Below are 17,364 nucleotides of genomic sequence, written 5' to 3'. Positions count from 1 at the left end.
GTTGCACTTTTACTTTGCGATTTTGTTTTACCCTTTTTCAAGACTCCTAGTTAAATATCTCTTTCACTATTATTATATATATATTTTTTATTTTAGAGGTCGTAATACCTTACTATCTCGGTCTTATGACTTAAGCATAAGATTAAGTGTGATAGGGTGTGTAACCACCCTACCCCATAAGGCCTGTGATTTTTTTTATTATTCTTTGCAGCGTTCGCTGACACGCATAGGTTTATATATAAGTAGCATAGATAACGAATTAGAATTAGAACACGTAGCACAAAACTTTTCTTTTAGTGCTTCCAAGCGACGAACCTTTTTCTGATTCAATTATTCTATGGAATAAGTATTCCCTTGAACCATATTAGTTAGATAATTCAAATTTTTGAACCGGTTTGATTTTCCTTCTCCCGGTTCAACCAAACCATGCTTTCCTTAAATAAACCAGACCTAGAAAAACTCTGATTAAACTCATCTTCCCTTCTTCTCTCACAACCGAACGTGTTGTCCAAGACCATGGTTACCTCTTCATTGTAATCAATACTATGATGTGGTGTTGCAAGAGGAAGAGGCCACGAAGCCTTGTCACACCAGCTCACCTCTTCCCACCTTCTGTAGATATATATAGATGAGCCAAGTCCCTTAATTTTCCTGGAAACCACACGAAGAGAAGAAAGGAAGCAAGAGTGGCGGCCAAGAAGAAGGAAGAGGAAGACCCAGCAGAAATCATCATCATCTGCGTGCGTCACCACCAAGAAAAAGGAGAAGGGTCATCAAGAGAGCTGCTACCCGAAGCCAAAGAAGGAACCCTACCGCTTTCCTTTCCTGGTTTTCTTAGTGTTCCTCTTGTTGGGTAAGAACCAGTAACTTGTGTTCTGTTGATTTTTCCTAAATTAAAGATTCTACCCTTATTGAGCTCCAATTCTTTTAATTGGTAACCAAACCAATCAATTCAGCCCATCACAAGAGTAAGAACTCTTCTCTTGCTCCATATGCAACTCGGCCAATTAGCTCTATGAATTGACAAATCTCTTTAATTATGTTTGTTAGGGTTTTCTGATTTAATATAGCAAAGGACAGACTTTGGTTTGTGAAATTCTCGAAGAGAGGTAAGGGATAGTCTATACAAGATATGTTACTTGCAGCTGTGTATACTGCTTATGACTGATGGTTTATCATGTGTTTGTTTGTTGAAAAGTGTATAGTGAATTTTTGTTATGATAAAGATGCAGAAAAGTGAGTTTGAGTTATGAGTGGGCCTTTGCAACAAGGGGTAAATTAATGAATATAAACTCTTAGAGCTGTGTTGATTATGCTAGTAACTTTAGTTAGTCAAAAGAACGGTAAAATTATGGTTTTAGATGAATCCTAGGCTTGAATATAGGATTTGGTATGTGAGGTTGTTGGAAATGCTTTGTGCAGAATTTCTGCAGAAATATGCATAATTGGCAGTAAAACGAATGATTTTCTGGGAGCAGTCCAGACCTAATTTTTAGCTGAGATTATTTTTCTGTAAAACTTTAGTGTGTCTTGAACATGCCATAAATATTTCAGAGAATTTGGCCAAGCGGTTTGGAAGATATGATTTTTTGAAGTTTAGTGGTTGCTGCAGATTTTTCTAATTTTCTGGTTCTGCAGTACCAACTTTCAGATGCTATAACTTTTAATTTAAACAGAATTTTGAGTTGATTCCAAAAGGATTTTAAAGATCTATCAGTATATTTTAAGTGAGTACAAGTTTCATGTTCATATCTATTTTGTAGACTTAGATAAGTCACTTGGAAAATCAGTTGTTTGCTGGAAACTCTGAACTGGTTTATGAAAACAGGGCTGTGTTCCTAAGCTCATAACTTTTTCATGTGACATGGTAATAATCTGAAATTTAGTTTTCTGGAAAGCTGAAAGAGTCTTGTCTAAGTACATAAATTTTGAAAGGCAATGGATGAGAACTGGATTTTTAGTGAATTTAACAAATTTACTGCTCACTGCTGTTTTCTGCAATGATAGCAGAATTTTAAAAACATTTGTACAATTTTTAGTTATGGTCGGAATGCCCCAGAACTAAGTTTTATTTTCTAAACCCGTGATTTTACAATAACTAAAGGGATTAAAGAGAGTATAATGACCAATTAAGAATGTTTACCTGGTAAATAGTTAAGGAAAGTTTGAACGTTGTTAAAGCTGAGGGAACCCGTAAGGGTGGTTTTAGTGCTATTTTAGAGGAGATTATGTCCGAATTTCTATAAAAGTTCAAGGACTTAGTTTAATGAAAATGTGTAAGTTGCCCCTAAGAAAGGTTAAAGTTAAAGACAATGATATTGAGAGATAAAGTGAAGAAAGAAAAATGAGGAACAAGGAATGAAATAAAAGTTGAGAATTATATTGAATGGGCCTTGTGCCGTACTGCTAATGCGAAAGTGCCCGCCTAATGGATAGCCTGAGATTGCTAATGCGGGAATGTTCGCCTAATTGATAGCAATATTCCTTACTGTGATACACATTGAAATGTTATTATAATGAGGCCTAATTGACACGGGTAACCGTGATGCCAAGGTGTCTAATTGACACAGTAAAGGGACCATACTCGGGGTTCACTCTAGTAACGTCGGGTTGCGGGTAGACAACCGACGCATGAGCTCATGGCCTGCGCTAGGAATAGGCATGCATCATCTTGTTTGCGCATATGAACTTCTTGTGAATTATTTACTGCCATTTCTTTCTTGTTCATGCTACTTACCTGTCATAAATATGTTTGAGCCTTGAGTCTCTGTATTTGTTCTTTTTCTGTTTCGTGACAACTTAGAGATAAAGACCCTAGGTTCCCCTTTTTCCTTACTGAGAACTCTAGATTCTCACCCTTCTTTTCTTTCTTTTCCCCCTCCCCAGACGGGTCCGGCAGAGGAGCCCTGTGAGTTTCGTTCTAACCGCTGAGCTATGAGGATCCGGCGCGCGGCGGAGTCTTCATATGGAGCATGTTTTGGACCTCTTTCTTGCACAATGTTCGGAGATCACTCCAGAGTTAGTCGCAGTGGATCTTTCGCTCCTGTTTGATGATCTTAGTATCACTTTCCCCTCACTTTTGTAGTACTTTTAGAGGGGTAGGACGTCTTAGTAGTTCGGTTCCAGCTTAGAAAACCCGTGTGAGGGTTGGGACTGATTTCTTCTTTTGTATCTGTACATATAACTTGGTGTGATACTCGGCTTTGATGGATGACACGTATCCTTGAACTTAACTCGTGTATATTATATATATGTTTATATAAGTTATTTTCTGTTGCCTTGTGTTTTCTTACACGACAACTCTGAAGAAACTAACCTTGCGAGCAACTAAACGCTATTCCACAAGTAGTAATCTGTTCACGATTAAACCGATAAAGGCTTTTATTGATATTAATTTATAAAAATCTGAGTCTAGAGCTAAGTAGGCCGCACGACGAGTAACACCTGGACATTTGGCATTGGTCATGACGTGTCGAAAGTTGGGGTGTTACAGGGTGTTACACGAAGGTCTACTCTTCTCCTCACGTCGCCAAAAGGTCGGTTCGGAGCTGCTGTTGGCGTCACCGCATCTATCCTTGTCGTCATTTCTATCTGTCGAGCTCATCGCGAAAGTGTAAAGTGCGATTATGCGAACGTACCCCTTGCCGTCGTGGACCCTTCTATCATCGTGGACTCTTTGTCGTCTCTCTGCCGTCGTAAGTTCTTCAATATTCAGTAATTCATTTTATTTTTTTATTCTGTTAATTATAATGATTCTGAATTGCTGTATTTTACTATTTTAAATTTTGGATTTTGGTTGCTGAATAGAATATATTCTAGTTGATATAATTGTCGAAAATACTTATAAGTTCAATTTTGAGTTTTTATTTTTGTATGAATCAGGAACTTAGAATAACCGAATAATGTTTTTGATTATGAGAAAATACTGTTAAAATTTATCTTTATTTTAATTTATATTTATTTATTTTGTTAATTTTACTGATTCTGAATTACTAAACTCATCATATTCTTTAGTTGCTATTTTTTATGTTTGTTGTATATTGAATTATCGAGTTGGGATTGTTGGTGGTATAATTATTGAGATTGGATCCTTTGCTTAATTTTGTTATCTTTGAATTCTCTGACTTTTCTATTTTTAAATTTTAAGTGTTTATTTTAAAAATTATTGCAGATTACTTGATTAAAACTTAAAAGTTAATTAAAATAAATTATTTTGTAAGCTTTTAATAATAAAATATGAACAAATTATTATATAAAATTATAAAATTTTAAATTTTATTAATTTAAAAATTATTAAATTTAAATATTTAAAATTTTATGTTAAATTTTTAATAATTTTATTGTATATTTAATTAAATTAATTTAATTATAATTTACCTCATTAAACTATTGAATCAATCACTTGACCAATTTAATGATGGATTTGATTCTTGCAACTTTACTATTTTGTCACCACATTGAATTGGTGATAATTAAGGGTTAATTTATTGGTTTTTTTTTCTAAGTGGAAAGAACTAATTGGTTGAAGGTTGAAAGGCAGAGAAGTCTAGCTTTGATTTGATAGAAGCCTAGAATCGTGACCCATTAGAACTCTAATTGCTCCGCTATATATTTTTATGAGAAAAATTTAAAATAGTCCCTCATAATTATTTCGAAAGACAATGAGATTTTTGACAAAAAAAATTTAACTCGATTTCTAACAATTATTTCAAAAAGACAACGAGATTTTTGTACTGAAAAAAAGTTAATGTTATTTTTGGCACAAGGATTAATCAATCCCAAAAGAAAATATCAAAAGCCGAATTGGATATTTTTTTTTAGTCTCGTTGTCCTTTTGAGATAATTATTAGAAGTCGGTGGGATATTCATTCTATTTTTATCTTGGGATAATTCCATAAAAATGCATAAAATGTCTTTTTGTAAAGACGCTTACGTGTCGTATTATTATGACGTATTAATAAACCGGTTATTTTTAAATTTTTTAATAAATTAGAATAAAACTAATTTTTTTATAATAATAAATTTAATTTTTTTATTAGAGATCTAATTGTATTTTTAAATTTTTAAGAATTCAAATGTCTGTAAAATAAAAAGTCAAAGATATATTTATTTTTTATCAAAAAATTTAAAGATATTCGATTTAAATTGTGTAATTCGATCGAATTAAACTGGATTACAGGTCTAATAATTATAATACAGACAATTGAGTTTATTATTGTTGCTATAATAAACTGATTTTGTTATGATTTATTAAAAAATAAATTATTAATCGACTTAATAAAGATGTCCAACAATAATATAACACATATAAACATCTAAAAAAAAAAAGGACATTTTTAGTATCAATTGGTCTCCTCCTATTTTATCCCTTCTTAACAAATATGTAACATTTTTCACTTTAATTGTGAACGCGGATTGACGTCAAGCAAAAAATTTCAATTTTTGACTAAGCGGATCTTGACCACAGCCCAAAAGCTATTTCATTTCATGAAAATGGGGCATAATAATTGCCTAATTGGCTTATATTGTGCTTTGATGACGCGCCCATATGCCATGATGAACTATTTGTAGCAACAGCCACGGATATTAGAATGATAGCAACAAGACATTTCCTAAGAAGAAATTTAAAGATGATTGCTACGGTACGATGATAAATTTATACGTACGATACGTTTAAAATGTGGACAAATAACAATAAGATAAATGGAATTTATTTTCTACGTCAGCATTTAATTTTTTCTTTTTTAAATATATAATATATCACCACTTTTACTAAAACACCCTTTTAATTAAATAAAAATAAAAAATAAATTTTATTTAATTTTAATGAAAAAACTTAAACATCCTTCCTTTATTTAATTATACAAAAATACCCTTTGAATACCCCTATCTTAACAGCTTCTCCCCTAAACCCTAGCTTCTCCACCACCGGCGCAAGGACTGCCGCCGTCCGTCGCTCTCAGGCACTACCATCGTCGTCTGGTCGTCCGTGCTTCTTCCTCCTTCAAGAATCGCAGCTTCTTCTTCCTCGACCTCGGCGCGTCAGTTCCTGGTATTCATCTGCTCCATCGCGATCCTGCCGCCGTCCATCGGGCGCTCAGTCACCATCGTCTTCGTCTGGTCGTCGCAGATTCTTCCAACCCACCACCGTCTTCAGAGTTGTGTTCGTTGCCTGGCCTCTGTCTCCATCACAATTCTGCCCCCCTCTTCTCAGACTGCTCAGTAGAAAAACCCATCTCCATTCCAGTTTTCTTCCTTCGAGTTCAGAGAGCAGAAGCTCAACCAAGAACAAAACCTTAGACTTCGACGGTCAGTATGTACTCGAAGCCATGCATCATATCCCTCCAACTCCTTCCATGGCTGCTGCAAGAGAAGAATCTGAGAATGTTATGTTTGGTGCTTTGGATAATCTCTTTGCTAATACAAAGATTAAGCCTAAGGATATTGGTGTTCTTGTTGTGAATTGCAGTTTGTTTAACCCAACTCCTTCACTTTCTGCAATGATTGTGAACAAGTACAAGCTTAGGGGTAACATTAGAAGCTTCAATTTGGGTGGTATGGGTTGTAGTGCAGGAGTTATAGCCATTGATCTTGCTAAGGACATGCTTCAAGTTCATAGGAACACTTATGATGTTGTTGTTAACACTGAGAACATTACTCAGAATTGGTACTTTGGGAACAAGAAATCTATGCTGATCCCAAATTGTTTGTTCCGTGTTGGTGGTTCTGCTGTTTTATTGTCCAACAGAGGCTCTGTTAAGAGAAGAGCAAAGTACAAGCTTGTTCATGTTGTGAGGACTCATAAGGGTGCTGATGATAAAGCTTTCAGGTGTGTGTATCAAGAAGAAGATGATGATGGCAAAACTGGTGTTTCTCTCTCAAAGGATCTTATGGCTATTGCTGGTGGGACTTTGAAGACTAACATCACAACTTTGGGGTCTCTTGTTCTTCCAATAAGTGAACAGCTTCTGTTCTTTGCTACTTTGGTTGAAGCTTCTGAATGCAAAAGTGAAGCCTTATATACCTGATTTCAAGCTTGCATTTGATCATTTCTGCATTCATGCTGATGGGAGAGCTGTGATTGATGAGCTTGAGAAGAATCTTCAGCTTCTGCCTATTCATGTTGAGGAAGAATGAGGAAGGGGAATAGGATGTGGCAGATTGCATTTGGAAGTGGATTTAAGTGTAACAGGGCAGTGTGGCAGGCACTTAGGCATGTCAAGGCTTCACCCAAGTCTCCTTGGGAAGATTGCATTCATAGGTATCCAGTGCAGGTTGTTACATAGCTTTAATTTCTGCTACTCTCTCTGGTACACATAGCATAAGCTAATAATCAATCCTATTCAAGGAGATAATAGATAATGTCTCAGCTGTTCAATCATCACTTTAGAAGCATATTTTTGTTGTTATTTTTAATTATTCTAATGCTTCTGTTTTAGTTACTTAATCCTTAAATTAATATTTATGTATTTGTCACTGAATCCTTTATTTCACTTGGTTGCATAAAGACTAATGCTAGATTTATATCAGCAATATAATGACTTTTGCTTTGCCTTGCTATCATGTATGAGATGCTACTAAGTTTGGTTAATCACTGTAGTCATCAAACATTTTGCTAAGTTAGACATCGTTTTCCCTTCTGGTAATTTTTTGTGTTGTGCCAACTGGAAGAAAACCTGTCTCTGTTCCTGAGGTAACAAGTTCTGGGATATCTTCTTGTGCTGAAATTAATTCTTGTTTCCTTCTGGACTATGCTTATGCTTAGAAACAAACTTTGTTCTGCCCTTCCAGTTTTTTTATGTTTTGTTTGTGTTTTTTTTTTAAAGAAAAAGAGCAGCAGCTTTGTTTTTGGTATGCTTGGAAACCAAAATTTATAGTGTGCCAGTAACTTTGTTTTTGTAAGAAATTGCATCTTCCCAGAATCCTATAAGCTGTTGAAAATGGTTGGACTATTTTAATTATAGTGCAGGAATTTTTTGTTATAACTAGTGATGTAAGTTTATCCCATTTTTGCTTTGTTAATTGCCTGTAGCTTCTGGAGAGTAAGATACAGGAGGCGAGATCAAAGGAGGATACTCTGAAAGCAAGAGCTCAATCTGCAAAGTTTGTCCAAACCATTTTCTGATTGACTCGCATTTTATTACAGTCTATTCCTAATCCCTTTTAATCCTGGTTTTTTATTTATGTAATAAATGTAACTCTCTGATTTTGTTCTAGAACAATTCATTTTTCCATTGAATTTCTTGTCATTTGTTGAAAGAAAGTGAAAGAAGTTTTGTGGTCAAATATTAACTGTAAGAATAGTTAGATCTCTTACGAAGAATTCTGGTGTTGGAAAGTTATGGCATTAGCATTTTTTTATTCTTCAGCTATGTTTTGTTACTATTATTTTCATATAAAACACTGAATATTTAGCATCAATGGCCTTGTTACAACGTTTCTACTCATTGATAAAGCTTACATAGACTTCACTTATGCAATTTATAAATTTCATTGTGGATATTAATGTACAAGGAATCAAATCAAGGAATGTTACAAGCAATTGTTAAGTTGTAATCATGATTGCATCCTCTGAAAATGAACAAAGTATATACATGAAAGAAGAAAGAAAACAACAATTGAGTGGTGCAACATGCACATTTCAAAGTATATCAAGAGCATGTACCTCGAAGCAGTGTTGAGTTTGATTCTTTATATATACAAGTAAGACAGTGAATGATAGATTACAGGCTTCATTTTGTTAGCATATCAACCGTTGAACAGAAAATTATCTAAACATCAATTTCAATATCTAAACAACAAAGATATCTTAAAAAATGCCAACTTGTAAAATTTATCCATGCCAGCAGAGTTTGGCATGTAATTACCATAGACATTTAATCCTAGCATCCTATAGCTACATCTTGTGGTTTCCTATAGCTATGCTACTCTGGATTTGAGGAAAAGAATGCCTGTAAATAAATTTATTTAGTTTGATTTGTGTATTACGACCTTCAACTTAGAACCTTTCCCTTCTTCACAGTAATTTAAAAATTTGGATCATCCTCAACAAAGTTTAATAAAAAACTCAAAGCTGAGGTCTTACAATCAAGTTTGGTTTGGGAAACCCTCTTCATCATTCGTGAGTAGAGCCTTTTGAGCTGTGGAATGCTGTAACCGTCGCTGCGCTCAACAAAAAGCTGCTTAATAGATTGCAATCTTGTTGAAAGTTCAGTATCTGATATCGTGGCGTCTTCAAGACTGCTACCATGAACACTTTCATTTGTACCCGTTCCATGCAAATTCCCATAAGTTGATTGGGTTTGACTCTTGGATGGTAAAGGCTCTTGTCCTGACTTATCTTTTGCTATTTAAACCCAATTTTGAAAACTTCATATAATCAGTATTTGATTAAAGGAAAACAGTGAACGATCAATTGATAATTTGCAACCAAGCAACACGGAACCCAGCGTATTTATACGCATGCATACAGAAGTGGTAACCAAATACTAAAAGGGAGTAAATGGAATCCAGAAGTTCTACAGATTCGTCACTGATGTAATTCATGATTATCATGCCTCAGGTCCACTCATGATGGCTAAAACACCATTAATATTAGGTACAATTCGAATGAGTTCCAGATATTATAATTTATTAATTTTACATTGGAACATAAATAACAAGCATACTGTAAATGAATCTATCCATACCTCCACGTGCAACATCAGAACTCTTCTTAGTGTGCTTCAATGCTTCATAGCTCTGATCCACACTAACCTCTGGTTCGACATTACGAAGTCGAGCACTCAATTTAGTGGCAGTTCCCAGTTGTACAACGGGAGTAGCAGGGAATGTAGACCCCCTTAATTCATTAGACAAATGAACCGGGCCACCTTGGGCAGCAATCTTGTCACAGTATGCAACTAATGCTGGATCCATCTGTGAGATCATCTCATGCACCTGACAAATGTAAAGAGGAGAAAAAAAGAAGCAAGGTGAGTCCACAACTGAACATTTATAGACACTGGTCATCAGCACAAAACTCCAGCTCAAAACTAATCATAAAAGGAAGTTCATTTATACCACATCACGGAGCTGACAAGCTCTACTCACAATCCAAGCACCGTTGTAATCCTCTCCATTGTAAACCTGTGGGGAAAATAAAAAGGATCAATTTCAGATAATAAAGCACTCTCAATCATTTTCAACTATGTCACATCACAAGAATGGACATTGGATAGGACCCAGCCACGTTAAAGGCCACAAGATGTATACCTTTGCAATGGAAACAATAAGATCAATGTCCTGCAGGAATGCAGAACGTGTAATATACCAGCCATTATCAACACGCTGTAACATGGTTACCATGTCCATCGGGTTCTGGATAATTGAGTGATAGTTAAGAGCATCTTTGTCTGAGACTGGATAATGGAAGAGATTATATCGCTTGTCATATAATATCCTGCCACAGAAACAGAAGAGACAAAATCAGAGAGCCAGAGAGAGAAGCTTTATGTGTTCAATTAAATATGACAATGGCCCAAGTGAAGCCAAGAATTCATGAATTTAGAACATATTAGTTGCACTTGTCTTACTTGCAATGCTTATTCGTCACATACTCACATCAGTTATATCAATTTAAAACAATTTATAGATATTTTGGTTGGTGTATTTTAGATAGCATTCAGAGCTTGGTTAATAAAACAAAATCCATTAAGGACTTTAGGATCATTCTGCAACAATGTCATTAGAAGTTTAAGACATCAATCAGACCAAGAACAGGCCAAAAGGTTAAGAAAAAAATGTTTTGAGAATTGCATAGACCTAGTAACAAATCTGGCATACTGAAGCATCCACAAGTATGTTAACCTAAGAATCATTTAGGAGTCATGTAATTTGTTTACTTAAAGGAATCACACAAGCTAGTGTTAACCAAAACATCACCAATCATGTTCTTGTCACTCCTTTTCAAGACATAAGCATGAGCCCACAAACCCAAAGACAAAGCACCCAATCCAGCACAGGAACTAATCACACTTTGCATGGTGTAACCGTCAGGATCATGAATCCTCTGCATCTCACAGAACATTCTCAATGCAGTGTCATACTCACCAGCACTTGCATAAGAGTCAATCATGATGTTCCATGAAACCTCACTTCTTTTGGACATTTTCTCGAACACCTTGTGTGCCAAGTCTAGAAACCCACAAGTTGCATAAAAATGAATCAAACTGTTCCAAATATGAGTATCCGATTCAAACCCAAGTTTCAATACATGAGCATTCACCTGTTTCCCTTCAGAAAGAGAGAACAAGTAAGCACATGCCTTTAATACAAAACGGTATGTGTAATTATTAGGAATAACCGCTGCACTTTGTTGTTCTCGTTCCATCATTAACATTGTTTTGTAAAGTTCCATGGACTTGTGTTTTTGGTCTGAGGTTCTAGCATAGGCTCTTATGAGTGTGTTCCACGTGAAGGAAAAAGGAACAGAGATAGCGCCGGCGGCGACGATGGAACAGAGCTGCACGACGGAAAAAGGAGGCGAGCCCCGCGACGATGGAACCGAGCTGTGCGACGGTGCTTTCAAAGCTGAAACAGTAGCTGCACGATGATGGAACAGAGCCGCACGATAACGACGGTGGCTTCGAAGCTCGTTTCGGCGACGGCGGCGGGAGATGGACGGAGGTGAGGGAGTGAGATCGATGACGGAGAGAGGAAGGAGGAGCTCGAGGGTGATGGGAGGGATGGGTTCGCATTTAGCTGTTGTTGAAGTTAAGGTTACTGGGTTAGGTAATTGGCTAGGACATCTCAGCACATAGGAAGAGGAGAGAAGAAGACGAAGAAGACGGAAACCTTCAAAAAGAGGTGTGAACGAGAAGTTTCCTGAACTCAGATGAAGAACAATTTTAGTTTTTTATTTTTTTAATATATTTAAATGAAGAATAATTTTAATTTTTTGTTTTTTTAATATGTTTTTGTTTTGTTTTTTTAATTATTTAAAATTATAAAATTAGAATTAATTAAATTTTAAAATTTGATTAATTTAAAAGAGTATTTTTATTTAATGAAATAAAAGAAGGATATTTAAGTCTTTTCATTAAAATTAAATAAAATTTATTTTTTATTTTTATTTAATTAAAAGGGTATTTTAGTAAAAGTGGTGATATATTATATATTTAAAAAAGAAAAAATTAAATGCTGACGTGGAAAATAAATTCTACTTGTCTTATTATTATTTGTCTACATTTTAAACGTATCAGTACGTATTAATTTATCATCGTACCATAGCAAACACCAAATTTAAATAATGTAGATTCACGACTTGATGAGGCAAATTTTATGGTGCTGAAAGGCAAACACCCTTTTACGAAAACCAATAAAATTTTAAGGAAAAGTCTAGGGGCCAGCAATTTTATCACATTCTGGCCAGCATATAACCATCAAAGAAGAGTGAGCCATTAGATGAAATCTCACATTAATCTCTCACCATTAAAAGCCTCATTGATGGCTATTTGATGGCTATAAATCCCAAATGTTACTGGCCACTTAGCATTCTTCAAATTCTAAACTCTAAACTCAGGACCTTTTACTAAAGAAAAATTTTATGGTACTGAAAGCCAAACGCCCTAAGCCTTTTGCTTATAAAGAGAGTTCCAAGTTCCAACATACACTTATTACAAAGTAGTAAGTACTCACTCCATTTCTAGCAGCCTTTATCAACCACTTCTGGCTACAACACCTTTGATCGGTTAATCCTCTACCTCCACCTCCATGAATCATCCATCTTCACCTCCGGTTCCACCAACCAACGCCTACCACGTGTTAGCTATTCCGTACCCAGGTCGAGGCCACGTCAATCCAATGATGAACCTAGCCAAGCTCCTCCTCTCCAAGAACCCAAACATCAACATAACCTTCCTCCTCACCGAGGAGTGGCTCGGACTCATGGGCTCGGATCCGAACCTACCCCGCAACAACTTCCGATTCGCCACAATTCCCAATGTTATTCCCTCTGAAGAGGGAAGAGCCAATGACTTCGTCGGTTTCCTTGGATCCGTTATGACCAAAATGGAACAACCCTTCGAGGACCTTCTTAACGGCCTCCAACCGCCCCCGAATCTCATCGTCTGCGACGGTTACCTGTTCTGGGTGGTTCGGGTTGCCAATAAGAGGAACCTTCCTGTGGCGTCGTTTTGGCCCATGTCGGCGTCGTTTTTCGCGGTCCTCAAACACTACCATCTTCTGGAGCAGCATGGTGACTACCCAATCAATGTGTCGGGTCAGTTATTTTCCACAAACCTTCTATTACTATTACTGTAATTGTAATTGCATTACAATTATTCAAGGACCACGATTATGAAGATCTTAAGACAACAAAATGGCTAATTTTTAATTAATTATTAAATTTAATTTTAATGTATCTATGATGTAAAATTGGTAGCATAATAATAATTCCCCCAATAGGTATGAATTATAATTATTTTTAAGTTTGGCTCAGTAAAGTTTTTTTTTGAAGAGTTACATGTTTAAAAGCACAAGCATTTTATGTTGTGTTTGGTAAATTTAAAAAATTTTTGTGTTTAAGCTTGCAATTTTTAAAAATTATAGATATTTTTTAAAATATTTAATTTTTTTTAAAATTAACTTATATTTATTAAAATTTAAAAATTTAATATTATTTTATATATTAATTAATATTTAAATTTAATTTTTATACTAAAATTTATTATAAAATTTTTAAATTTTAAAAATTATTTTACCAACTATATTTATTATTACTTGTACTTATTGAAAGTTATTTTTAATTTAATTTATTAAATATAATTATTACAATTTTTGAAAAACTAATTTTTATAAGCTAAAATAAAAATTTGGTCAAACCAAATCTTAGGATGGTAAGATAATATGTAACTGGAAAAATGCCTACAATTTTACACAAAGGTACACGAAAATTAAATATTGAGTAATACCAAAATAGCTGCGGAGTCTTTTAAACGTCGACAAAAATGTTTTTTATTTTTATTAATGAAAAAAATATAATAAATATATTAAATATTAAATATATATTTTTAAAAAATATTTCAAAAATTTGATTTTGATATTATTTTTTATGATAATAATTAAAAAAATAAAATATTTTTATCGTTAAAATTTAGTGATTATATGTTAAGTAAATTTTTTCTTGTTATTTGTTTTTGTTAATGGACAATAATACTTTTACAAAATAAAAAATTTTAGCGATATTTTTGTTCAACTTTTTGAATGTATTTCAAATAGTTATTTAAATATTTTTACAAAATTTTAGATTAAATACATAAATAATTTGTCAAATAAAAATGTCTTTTATCACTTAAAAATTAATAATTTTTATTATTTTTATCATATTTTAAAATATTTTAAAAATATTTTTATTATTAATCAAAAAAACGGATATTTTGGTTTTTCACGGTATTTTTTAATCCGGTATATCAATAAATTGCTATATGCACAAGAAATAATTTGAATTTTTGATTTTTAATTAAACCAGTAATGAGCTAATCACTAAATCAACCCAACTTGCTCATAACAAATATTTTTATCATCATCAAAATATCGGATATTTTGTTTGTTTGCATAAAGGGCAGTACTATCGAATCTTAATAGTATACTATGTTTATTCTTGCCTGAATATCTAGAAAATTGTCAAAGATTAATTACAATATTTTCTAAATTATTTGAATGATTTGCACTGTTACAGAAAATGGTGACAAACGAGTGGATTACATTCCTGGCAACACCTCAATTCGCCTAGCGGATTTTCCACTCCATGATTCAAGCTGGCGTAGCCGTAAACTTTTGCAATTGGCATTGAACAGTGTATCATGGATGGAAAAATCACAGTATCTATTATTCCCTTCTATATATGAGCTTGAGTCATTAGCAATTGATGCATTGAGGAAAGAGTTCACAATACCCATCTACACTATTGGCCCTGTCCTACCTAATTTCCGTGATCATGGTAGCAATATTAACTCTACAGGCACCAACAACCTTGGGGTTGACCTTGGCTACATAAATTGGCTAAACAACCAACCGGCAAACTCGGTGCTTTACGTCTCGCAAGGGAGCTTTCTTTCGACTTCAAGGGACCAAATTGATGAGATTGCATTTGGCCTGAAGGAAAGTGGCGTTAGTTTCTTGTGGGTGCAGCGCGACGAGGACTCGAAATTGAAGGAGATGTGTGGTGACAAGGGGCTATTGTTGCCATGGTGTGACCAAATAAGGGTGTTGTCACACCATGCTATTGGTGGGTTTTGGTCCCATTGTGGGTGGAATTCCACTAGAGAAGGTATGTTTTGTGGTGTACCTTTTCTTTCATTTCCATTATTTATGGACCAACCATTGAATTGTAAATACATTGTGGAGGACTGGAAGGTTGGGTGGAGGGTGAAAAATGATGCTAAAAGTGAAGCTTTGATAACAAGAAATGAAATTGCTGGCCTTATTCGGAAATTTATGGATTTGGATAGTGATGAAGGAAGAGAAATGAGGAAAAGGGCTAGAGCTCTTCAACATATATGCCAAAAAGCAATTATGGATGGTGGGTCTTCAGAGACTAATATTAATGCTTTTATGAGGCACGTGTTATAGTGTGCCAAACTGCCAATGCATATATGATGAAAATTAGCCTACAATTGCTTTGAACATATTTTAGATATTATTGTGATTGAACTTTTCCTCCAAAAAAACCAATAATTATTTGTCTAAATTGTTGGGATAAACATGAAATGAATGCCCATTTATCAATTGGGCAGTTAATAATCTTTCCCATACAAAGAGATTTATTTTCAAGAAAGAAATTTGAAGACCAACCTTTAATGAAGGTTGATTTTGTACTACTATAAATAAGGCATCATAGCCTTTACGTACAACACACAATAATACAAAATAAAGCATTCCTCTCTCCTCTTTTACTATAATATTCTTCTTATACACTAATAACAATTCTCTCTCTATTTACACTGACTTTTCTTCTCTCTTTCTTTCATACGTTATTACATATATTATATATATATATATATAAATCATCTCTTTTATATTAAAATAGTAATTGTGGTGAATATTACTAGAGTTATTTAATTATATTTCATATTTATATTTGTTACATCTTTCTTATTTATTTAGTTATTTTACAACACGTTATCAGCACGAGACTCTGATCAAATTTTGAGGAAGACTCAGGTAACAAATTTTCATTATGTCGAAGCTCTCTCATCTTGAATTCAATGCTCTTGATATATCTGGAAACAATTATTTATCATGGATACTAGATGCTGAAATCCATCTTGATTCAATGGATCTTGGAGATACCATTAAGGCTGAAAATAATGCATCCCAGAAGGATAAAGCTAAAGCCATGATTTTTCTCCGTCGTCATCTTGACGAAGGATTGAAAAATGAATATCTTACATTAAAAGATCCTGCAGATCTTTGGAAAGACCTTGAAGAAAGGTATAATCATCAGAAAACGGTGATACTTCCTCAGGCCCGATATGAATGGACGCATTTGCGTTTACAAGATTTTAAATCTATAAATGAATATAATTCTGCAATGTTTCGAATCACCTCACGAATGAAATTGTGTGGGAAAAAAATAACTGATCATGATATGTTGGAGAACACTTTCTCAACCTTCCATGCCTCGAATGTGCTCCTGCAGCAGCAGTATCGAGAGAAAGGGTTTAAGAAATATTCTGAGTTAATTTCTTGCCTTCTTGTTGCTGAACGCAACAATGAGTTGTTATTGAAAAATCATGAAGCGCGCCCAGCTGGCGCTGCCCCATTTCCTGAAGTAAATGTGGCAAATTACCCCAGAAGAGGTAAATGGCAAGGTTTTAATAATAAGAAAAATTATGGAAGGAAAAAGAATTATGTTCAAAAGAGAGGATCTCACCAGAAGTGGGATAAAGAAAGGAATATCGGGCAGAATAAATCAACCGAGGAGAAGTGTTTCCGCTGTGGTGGAAAGGGCCATTGGTCACGTACCTGTCGTACCCCAAGGCACCTAGTCGATCTTTACCAGGCATCTTTGAAAAAGAACGACAAAGGAAAGGAAACGAATTTTGTTTCAAATGATGCTGAGAACTCCACCACTCATTATGATGTATCTGATTTCTTTGAGGATCCTGAAGGAAATATTGGTCATTTGATCAATGATGGAATAGTTTAATATGTGAGATTGTGAAGTATCTATGTAAATAAATAATGTAAAGAATTTATTGTTAAGTTTTATTTTCTATGTATTTAAGTTTCAAATGTGATGTACATAAATAATGAAATATTAATGTTTATGAATTTTGAAATTATTAAATATGTCAAATTTTAAAATAAAATTTCAGTATA

The 17,364-nt window shown here is 34.3% G+C and overlaps 3 protein-coding genes, 1 long non-coding RNA gene and 1 pseudogene across 6 annotated transcripts; 3 read left to right on the top strand and 2 right to left on the bottom strand.

The window, feature by feature from the left end:
* Window positions 1-389: 389 nt before the first annotated feature.
* LOC112766542 (uncharacterized) lies at window positions 390-3,278 on the top strand. Its single transcript, XR_003184424.3, has 3 exons — window positions 390-853; window positions 1,051-1,109; window positions 2,887-3,278. It is a non-coding gene; the product is annotated as an uncharacterized lncRNA (long non-coding RNA).
* Window positions 3,279-5,854: 2,576 nt separating this feature from the next.
* On the top strand, window positions 5,855-7,481 carry LOC112766539 (3-ketoacyl-CoA synthase 4-like; annotated as a pseudogene).
* Window positions 7,482-8,618: 1,137 nt separating this feature from the next.
* On the bottom strand, window positions 8,619-11,858 carry LOC112766541 (ATPase family AAA domain-containing protein At1g05910). Of its 3 annotated transcripts, none has more exons than XM_025812429.3 (5): window positions 10,924-11,858; window positions 10,255-10,441; window positions 10,063-10,128; window positions 9,690-9,939; window positions 8,619-9,346 (listed from the first exon to the last, which is right to left on the bottom strand). In XM_025812429.3, the coding sequence occupies exons 2-5, from the start codon at window positions 10,351-10,353 to the stop codon at window positions 9,027-9,029; spliced, it is 735 nt and encodes a 244-aa protein (XP_025668214.1). In that variant the 5' UTR covers window positions 10,354-10,441; window positions 10,924-11,858; the 3' UTR covers window positions 8,619-9,026. The 3 variants fall into 3 exon arrangements, with proteins under 3 accessions (XP_025668214.1, XP_025668213.1, XP_072078715.1); XM_025812428.3 differs by having other exon boundaries at window positions 11,092-11,234; XM_072222614.1 differs by having other exon boundaries at window positions 10,804-10,939.
* On the bottom strand, window positions 10,671-11,887 carry LOC112763038 (pentatricopeptide repeat-containing protein At1g59720, chloroplastic/mitochondrial; the record flags this gene model as incomplete). The annotated part of the gene is made up of 1 exon (XM_025808812.2): window positions 10,671-11,887. A coding segment is annotated over one exon (1,008 nt), but the record flags the coding sequence as incomplete, so codon positions are not given.
* Window positions 11,888-12,398: 511 nt separating this feature from the next.
* LOC112766305 (UDP-glycosyltransferase 87A1) lies at window positions 12,399-15,957 on the top strand. Its single transcript, XM_025812213.2, has 2 exons — window positions 12,399-13,261; window positions 14,720-15,957. Exons 1-2 carry the CDS (start codon window positions 12,754-12,756, stop codon window positions 15,610-15,612), a joined length of 1,401 nt encoding a protein of 466 aa, XP_025667998.1. The 5' UTR covers window positions 12,399-12,753; the 3' UTR covers window positions 15,613-15,957.
* Window positions 15,958-17,364: the final 1,407 nt, after the last annotated feature.

This window comes from Arachis hypogaea, chromosome 17, assembly GCF_003086295.3.
Source record: "Arachis hypogaea cultivar Tifrunner chromosome 17, arahy.Tifrunner.gnm2.J5K5, whole genome shotgun sequence".
Taxonomy (NCBI): Eukaryota; Viridiplantae; Streptophyta; class Magnoliopsida; order Fabales; family Fabaceae; genus Arachis; species Arachis hypogaea.
This window is presented reverse-complemented; position numbering and strand designations above follow the sequence as displayed.

Coding starts and splice junctions, on each gene's coding strand:
- LOC112766541 (XM_072222614.1), bottom strand. CDS start 10,859: ATGATTCTTAGGTTAACATACTTGTGGATGCTTCAGTATGCCAGATTT. Junction 9,940..10,062: donor CTTGTCAGCTCCGTGATGTG/GTATAAATGAAC, acceptor TACATTTGTCAG/GTGCATGAGATGATCTCACA. Junction 9,347..9,689: donor TTCTGATGTTGCACGTGGAG/GTATGGATAGAT, acceptor GGGTTTAAATAG/CAAAAGATAAGTCAGGACAA.
- LOC112766305 (XM_025812213.2), top strand. CDS start 12,754: ATGAATCATCCATCTTCACCTCCGGTTCCACCAACCAACGCCTACCAC. Junction 13,262..14,719: donor CTACCCAATCAATGTGTCGG/GTCAGTTATTTT, acceptor GCACTGTTACAG/AAAATGGTGACAAACGAGTG.